This window comes from Planococcus citri, chromosome 1, assembly GCF_950023065.1.
Source record: "Planococcus citri chromosome 1, ihPlaCitr1.1, whole genome shotgun sequence".
NCBI classification, from domain to species: Eukaryota; Metazoa; Arthropoda; class Insecta; order Hemiptera; family Pseudococcidae; genus Planococcus; species Planococcus citri.
In genome coordinates this window covers 49,836,601-49,845,248 of record NC_088677.1, presented here as the reverse complement: position 1 = coordinate 49,845,248, position 8,648 = coordinate 49,836,601, and the positions used below count along the sequence as shown (strand labels likewise).

General features: G+C 33.8%; 1 protein-coding gene across 1 annotated transcript; it reads right to left on the bottom strand.

Moving 5' to 3' along the window:
• Positions 1-755: 755 nt before the first annotated feature.
• On the bottom strand, positions 756-4,811 carry LOC135832495 (esterase E4-like). The gene is made up of 11 exons (XM_065345771.1): positions 4,694-4,811; positions 4,128-4,272; positions 3,899-4,036; positions 3,631-3,790; positions 3,370-3,555; positions 3,079-3,290; positions 2,761-2,923; positions 2,496-2,662; positions 1,456-1,615; positions 1,189-1,333; positions 756-1,076 (listed from the first exon to the last, which is right to left on the bottom strand). Exons 2-11 carry the CDS (start codon positions 4,266-4,268, stop codon positions 809-811), a joined length of 1,740 nt encoding a protein of 579 aa, XP_065201843.1. The 5' UTR covers positions 4,269-4,272; positions 4,694-4,811; the 3' UTR covers positions 756-808.
• Between the last annotated feature and the right edge of the window lie 3,837 nt (positions 4,812-8,648).

Here is an 8,648-nt window from a genome sequence, read left to right as displayed (position 1 = left end):
AGATATTTAAGAGTAAGGTCAAGGAATTGAAAAAAATTGCTGTTTCCTTTTGTAAATTTAGAAGGAAAATCATTTAAATGGAATTAAAATGAGAGCCCAATAAATTGTGCCTGTCCTCTAAAAGTGTAGGTATGGGTGTAATAGTTAGGTAACTAGCTTTAACTATAGGTATACTCTCGAAGAAACTTGGACGATGATATCGGCGCACGATGTGATTCACGTTTGACCATATTTTTGAAATGAATCCAAAGTAAAAAGCGTTAAATGTTTTCCAAAGAAGAAGTTCCGAATTAAAAAGGATAATATGTGAAATATACTCACTGATGGGTTAGGTATGTTTGTGTTAAACGACTCAAAGTAAATAATTACTGCTTTGTCTGCGTCATTAAAGACCAAGTTCAATATAAACACAGTGAAAGCGGTAACAAATCATTCATTTCCGACATTTTCAAGATTTTCCATTCAACTTTTTATACGTCGCGGTTGCATCGAACGATCCCGATCTCATTAGGGTTGCCATAATTAAATGGAACTAAATAAACTTGATCTAAATAGACTATGCGAAAAGAATCGTGTGAGACAGAGTACCTACCTACTCTTATTTTAGCCATAATGGTTTATTCATAATGAACCTACCTACTTACATGTAAGTAGGTAGGTAGCTAGCTTGGTTTGGGGTACATTTCAAGTAATGTACCTAAAAAATTACTTGCGATCCAAAGTAGGGAATCCTTTCATCAAAATAAAGACAGTAAACACGTTAACATATTTCATTGGAAGTTGATTAAACCAAAATATCAGGTCATTTTCAAGGCTTGAACGAACTAAACATGCTCATAAAATTACTACCCGACATCTCATCCAGATTTGACATTTTAGTACGGTTTTTTTCAGGTTTGTTCACAGTAGGTTCTTCCTCTTTTATAATATCAATAAATTCATTCCATAAAGCAACTCGTTCAGGATTAATTCTATCTTCCACAATGGATAAATTTTCATCGAATAAAAGATGTGAAGGATTTTGAGGATGGAATGGTTTCCAGTACACTTCGTTAGTGGCAGCACTGTTGGGATTTCTGAGCAGAAATCAAAAATTAAAAAGTGAATTGGGAAGCAAGAATTAATCAAGTAGGTTATGGGTAAGAGCAATAAGCATTTATGTAGGTGTTAATGTTGAATTCTACTAACCCCGTTTTCACGAAATTCGTGACGAGTGAAACCATTTTTCTGATTATTTCGCTTTCTTTCTCCTTGTATTCAATGTTACCATCGGAATCTTCTAATAAAATTCGGTAAGTGAGTAGATATGAAGCATCGTCAGCGTGAATTGCACCTAAACAGATACTTAAGATGGAAATTAATTCCGAAACGATTTTCAATTTTTAAAAGTAGGTAGGTATCTGTAATAGGTAATTGTAAATAGACGTTCATTCTGAATTATGAGTTATTACAAACCTTTAATATCTTCTAATACGGTGTGTCCAAACCATTTCTTAGAAAAATTATATTCACCGTCAAATGTAAAATGATAAATATAAACTGGAGGGCTATCTGGATGAGCGGCTAACGAATCTATCATATTATTCCATTCGCAAAACCACATATCAGTGTAGAGCTGGAGAACAAAACAATACGGTGTAAGAAGTGCTGAAGACGAGTTGTAAAGGCTCCCCTTCTAGGTACATTTATACTTAATTTAAAAATTTATTGAGTAAAGTACCTACTTCAGAAACACACCTAATGAGTGTTCTATGTATAACACGTGTCGAATGAATATTGGTTTGCAGACTCTAGAAATTGGAGGGGCAAAGTAATGTGCATTGGTTGTTCTTACACAATATCAAGGAACTTTGATAGAAGCACTAAAAAAGTGTTTTTTTGTTGTCTTTTTTTTACTTTAGTACAAATTTAAAATATTGAAGAAGCCACGACTTTATAAATAAGTAAGTATACCAATGTAGCATGGTTTCCACTGTTTCCAGCTTCAAAATTGAAGACGTTACAACATTTTGAAAATTTCATTAACTTCAATCAATTACACCTCTTTCAAGTTTCAATTGTGAAAGTGAACAAAATCGAAAAGGGCAGCTTATGTAATACTTTTCTCAACATTCTTCAACGTAAAACACAATCACATTCTCAATCTACCTACAATTTTTGCGATGTAATGCAACTTTAGAAATTCAATATTTTGTATCATATATATTATAATACGTGATTCTGTTCCTTCCTTTTACAACGTAGGCAATCAATTTACAATGGCATCGTTTGGGTCGTTGATTATCAGGAGGATTAGGTATACTTGACCCGTGTTATTGAACACACAGTATAATAATCCAAGCAGAACGAACTACAATCAAGTATTCAGTAATTGCTTAATCTTTATAAAATTCCAACTTCCCTAAGTATCTAGATCTACCTATAGGTAGTACCTAATAGTTAAAATACTTAGTTCTTACCTATGAGCTAAAATTATTTACATCATGTACACTTACATTGGCTATTTCATCGGCCGTAGGTGCATTTTTTTGCTCAAAATAAAACGATCGAATTTTTTTGGTCATCATGGTTAAGGTATCTGGTGTTATTTTGTAATGCCATAAATTTTCTTTCACACTTTTTCCAAGTTTTTTGAATACAATTTTGAGAATGTTATTGTCAGCTGAATCACAAAGGAATAGTGGTAATTAGGTATGCACAGATATGGGCAAAATATATTTTTTCACTGTAAAAAACGCTTTTAATCATTCCTATACCTACCACATATAACTACCATTCCTTCTTTTTGGTTCATACTCAACAATGCAGGAACAGGTCTCATATCCGCAAACATTTCACGAGGAGTTTTCAACATAAACGCACCTTCCTCAATTCTTTCAATCGATGGAAGAAATGAAAATGCTTCAAATCTGATTACATCTTCCTTCAAAAATAACTCTCATATGAACTATTACATTAGTTAATTGAAGAAGTCCCCCCAGTATGAGAGTTTTGAAAAAATGATTTGAGTTTTGAGTAAGTAAATACCTAAGTAGGTACATATATAATAATCTATGATATAAATAAGTAGGTACCTACCGTTTTCTTTATATTACGTAGTACACCACTGCCGTTGACTATATCTGCGCCATTTTTACTCTTGAAAAATTTCAGCACTTGTTGAGGATTCTTCGAACCTTTGTACCCTAATACATTTGCCAGCTCTAAGGCTCTTTCATAAGGTGAAACTTGGTAACTCCATATGGGATTTAGAGCGTATCCACTTTGCAAAATAACCTTATGAAATAAACCTATAACAGACCAAACAATCATTTTTTTTCTTGAATGATTATACCTAATCGTACCTAATTATTGACAAGTCGTTCGCACCTTTGGACATGGGCGACATCATATGCAAATGCACACTGCTGGCCCCCGAGCTAATTCCATGTAAAGTGACATTATTTGGATCACCTCCGAAATATTTGATGTTATTTTGCACCCATTTTAGCAACATTACTTGATCTTTTAAGCCCATATTACCTGGGCATTCGGGTATTCCAAGGTTTAAGAATCCTATAAAATCTCTTTTGTCATAAACAAACTTCAGTTTATTTTACTAAAATTGTTTGAAATTTCTTAAGATCTTACCAAAAACATGAAGACGATAGTTAAAAGCGACAATAACGACATCCGATTTCATCATAAAATCCACACATCCGCATATCTTCGAAGAACAAGATCCCCAAGCATGACCTCCCCAATGAATTATCACTATCACTGGTTTCGGAGATGTTATTTTGCATGGCGGCTGTAATGTATAGACATTAGAGTAAAAAAAAAATATAGGTATAGGTACTTACTCGTTTGATGAGTTCGATATAAAAGTTCAATGATTATGATTAGACTTGATACCAACCTCAGGAGTGTAAATACTCGCATGTAAGCAGTCTTCTGATCCGATTAAGCTGAGTTTAAAAACTGAATATTGTAAGCAATCATCTCCTTCGATGGTGGCATCGCGAACACCTTGCCATCCATCAGCAGGCTGCGGAGGCTGAAATAAATTTCACGAATTACGAATTTGAGGATGTGTTTGAAAATAAGGGGGGGGGGGTGAATCATAAGATGAAACAAAATTCACTTACCATGAATCTTAATTCTTTTACGGGTGGTTTTGCATAAGGGATGCGCGAAAACCCATAATAAGTATCTCCGGTGAACGTGGAAATCCATTCTTTACCCAGCAATTTACCTTGAGGTATGGTAACATATAGCTCGTCTTTCATTATCCTGAAAAATTGAAATACATAAATAGATTTTAAAAATAGCTTTAAAAGAATGGGGTACCTAATGAGAGTATATTAATTCACTTTGGGATGAGATAGGATTAAATATGCGGAAACGTAGGTAAGTTAATTACTTATGTATAAGTAATCGAATGATAGCCATCTTTGTATACGCGCCACTGTGTTCAAATTTGGTGGGGGGGGCAGTCCTAAACGTAATTTACCTAGGTAGTATGGTGATGATTTTTCTTTGTGCGCTTTGTTACAAAATTTTCATACGAATGCTCTTCAAAAATGAGCAAAGCGTTCTTTTTTTATATAAATAAAACTTTGTCTGGGAGGGGACACGGCCGCGCCGGCCCCTTGGCCTCCCAGTAGTGGCGCCTATTTGTACCCATCTACTATCGAACGATGTATGTACTTACTTTATGAATATACGAGTAATTAAAATGCAGTACACTAACCACTCACTGCCACAATTGGTGAAATTTTCTCAACTTACTTCGAAAAATAGGTAGGTAGCATTTTTATCAAATTTTTAGTCAAAATAATATCTACCTTCTTATTTGTTTTTTTAGAACAAGGTGTTCGTACCTAGGTACTTGGAAGTCCTTATCACCTGTAACATTAATGTTATTGAAAACCCTAGGTAGATACAGATACCTACTTTTATTTATTATCACTTTACGGTGACGCGTTGAAATAGGTAGGCCTACTTCTCTGTTTGGGTTCGTCAATTGTTTAAAAATTATTCCAGGCAGTTGAAATTTTGGTTCCGAAAGTTTTGGAATATTATTCAACACTTGAGGTAGGTAAATCATTTATGTGTACCTATTACCTAGCTGCTTATTATATGAGTAAAAATACAACTCTCACGTAAAAAAATAAGTCCATTTTGAACGAGTATAGGTAATTATCATTACCATAGTCATTAGTCAAATAAAAAAAAAACTTTACGTTTCGTACTCACACGATTTTTGACTTATCAATATCTATGCTTACCTCTACCGACCGCTGAGTTGTCGTGGCGCACCTGTTGCTCGAACATTATTACCTCATGAAATTTCATGGGGTATAGGTAAACTGTTGTGGAATTTTCAACTTTTAAAAATCTTCTGGAAGTTTCAGAAATGCTGAAAACGGTTTGAAATCGTTTCCAATTGATTCGGGAGAGAGTCGAAAATAGAGTACCTACATGTCGAATTTCAGCTTTCTAGCTCAAGTTGAATTTTGTTTTGTTTTTGTTTTTTTTACATTATTTTTTAACCCTGATTTAATTTGAAGTTCACGCTAGGTAGATATAAAAAAGTGGATTTTTGCGCCCTTTTCAGAAGCAATTTTCTCCCCAATACACCCACATGGATTAATCCATGCGTTGAAATAAAAATTTTAAAGAATTGATTTTCAACATGAATTTGGATTCGAGCTTTCACAATTTATTCTTATTTTTTACAAAACATGATTTTATCTCATCTCAAATATCGATGGGTAGCTGACTACCTATGTCAGAATTATCAATCCTTTGATTATTTTCGAGCAAGGTAGTAAACTTGTCGAATCACCCTGTACCAATTTTTTGGAGCACGAAAAACGAATTTCTTCTAATTTCTCGAATACCTTTCAGTTCATAATACGAGTAAACAGTACGTAATACGTAAAGGTATTCCTTTTGTCATCTGTTTCTTATATTCTACATAGCTTTCAACATAAAAATATTGTTAAAAAAATAAAGGAAGACAAAAAAAAACACTTACTACCGTAGATGTTAAACAGAAGTACAAGTACATGCTCGAGTAATTTTCTGATGCGCTAATTAGTCTAGCCAATTTCAAAATATATAAATTGACAATTTTGAACTTAACGTGTGATAAATTAACGCACAGTTATTAATCGCTCAAAAATACTTGAGCGTTGTTTTTCAGTACTACTACACACTCACACACACGCGTAGACCAACGCAACAGATAAAGACAAGTCGTGTTTCCTCCCCCTCCCCCTCGCCCACGAAAATTTCGTTTTCTATAATTTACTCCCCGACCTTAACATAAGTTTACACATCGCGAAAACAAATCTCAACAAAGAAAAAGGACAGCTATTTGTAAAATTATAAGATTATAACGGCGCCATCTGTCTTCCTCCTCAAGGATAAAAGCTCGGAATTAATAATTTAGCAAATATGAAAATTTTTTAGTTCGATGCACCGACGACGACTAAGACGACGACAGTTATAAATCAACACGATGTTACCATTATTTATCCGGGTTAATTAAAATCGATTTTAAATCGAACGTGAGGTTTATTTTTAAAAAAATTTCCCATTATTTTTATAGTAAAAATTTGTATTTTTATGCACCGATCATCGTAATTCGTGGAATAAGATTCGTATTTACATTTTTATAATTAGAAAGTGACAGAAGAATGCAAATATTTTTTAAAAAACAAAATTTCGGGGGTGTGGTGTCCGAATAATTTCAACGCGTGGTTGAAAATTTGTTATCACATATTTGCGATATAAAATAAAATACTCGTTAAATTGTTGCGAGTAAGCTCATTTTTATTACGAAATATTCTAGCGAATGCGCGAATACACGTTTGATGACAAAATGAGACTTATATTTCCATATGTTACGCATTATTCTCGGAGCAAAAATTTTTACGACCTGCGATTCGCAGCAACAAAAGCTCAAATAGTATATCACTCGAACTAAATATGGGATACGTACTTTATTTTTAATGCCAGTTAATTTATATCGAAGAAAAAAAAATGAGGTCATTTTGAATCAAACCATTCAATTTTATTTTTATCATTTTTTTTACCAACTTAATACCTCTTTACTTGATGGAAACCATAGAACGTAAATTTCGTTAAGAAGGTACAGAGATGATGGCAGTGATGACAATGTAGATATAGAGATGCTGACGCAGGTAAAAAAACGGTCAAAAAGGTTACCCCGGTGGGTGGATGACGTCTGAATGAAGGGATTCTCATCCCAATTAAAAGCAGAATTTATGCATTCATTCATAAAATTTTAACTCTCATCTTCTTTCTGCATCTTTCGCTTATCAACACGATGAAAACATGACGACAGTAAACAAGCCGCCAATTTTTTTCTTCTTTGAAATGAGACTATTACCAAATAACTTTTGCTGCCATCTTCTTGATAGGCCAATATTTGACTGTATGTTATATTATGTACTCGTATGTGCCAGTACGATATCCCCTCGTGGGGTGTTACGTCACGATGGTGATGTGCTACGGCTATTACACTTCCGTTTGTGTTAGCAGATTTAGATTCGTGTGAACATTTTTAATAATAAATTCAAAATTCAAGTGTATGCACACGAGATCACGTCATGAATGCACAATTATAAAATTTCAATTGCACCTGATCACTGATCATGTACCTAACACTGGAAAAAGCTGATGAATAAGTAGGTACACATATTATGGTTCATTTATTGAGTTGGAGGGATAAATGCCTGTTAAAAAAAAAGTTTTTGACCACGACGAAAATAGGTTAGTTTATTGGTGAGTATAGCCTTTAAAAACTTAAGATAGGTATTTATGCAGAAATCATAACTTTTGGGTCTTTAGAAAGCTCGCAGTTGAGGAATCTCATCTGGCAAAGGAACCATTCGAAGTATTTTTGACTCTGATTTGAACTGGACTTTGATTTTTGAAAGCAAAATTATCTAAAACTTTCATAAACCACAATTTCTCAGCAACAGAAATTGATTTCACAATTCCAGTGGAATTTTTAAAAATATAAAATGACCATTTTTAGGGATTTATGCTCTTGCATGTTTGAAAAAAATTCAGGTAGGTATTTATTCAGTAAAAATGATGAAAATTAGCCCCGAAGATATGAATCAACTCCCTCGAACCGAATTTTACCATTTTCAGTCATTCTGAAGCTTCCAGCGTAATTTTAGATTTCCTCAGAATTTTTGAAATTTTTCAAAGGCGTGGAAATTAGTTTAAAAAAAAAACAAGAAAAACTGCAATCTAAGATTGTTTAAAATCCATGTAAGTACTTAATTAGGTGTGTCTGTGTTTTTGTAAAATTACGAAATAAATCAAATTGCTGTGAGGGACGAATCAAAAAAAGCTTCTCAAATTTTTATACACTTCCTGTTCGGATGTAAAACTGCCACCTTCGCCAAACATAATTTCGTTAATCGTTTCTGTACATACGCGTAACAGAGCGTGAAAGGTTGCTGCAGAAAAATTAAAACAGTACATCGAATAATAATACAAATCAATTAACTCCCCAACTTCTCCTGCCTTCCCTGCATTCCATCGGTGTATAGGTACATAGAACGGTAGAAGGGTGGCATCGACTCATGTACACACAGCGGAGCAAAAATTGCCAATTTTTG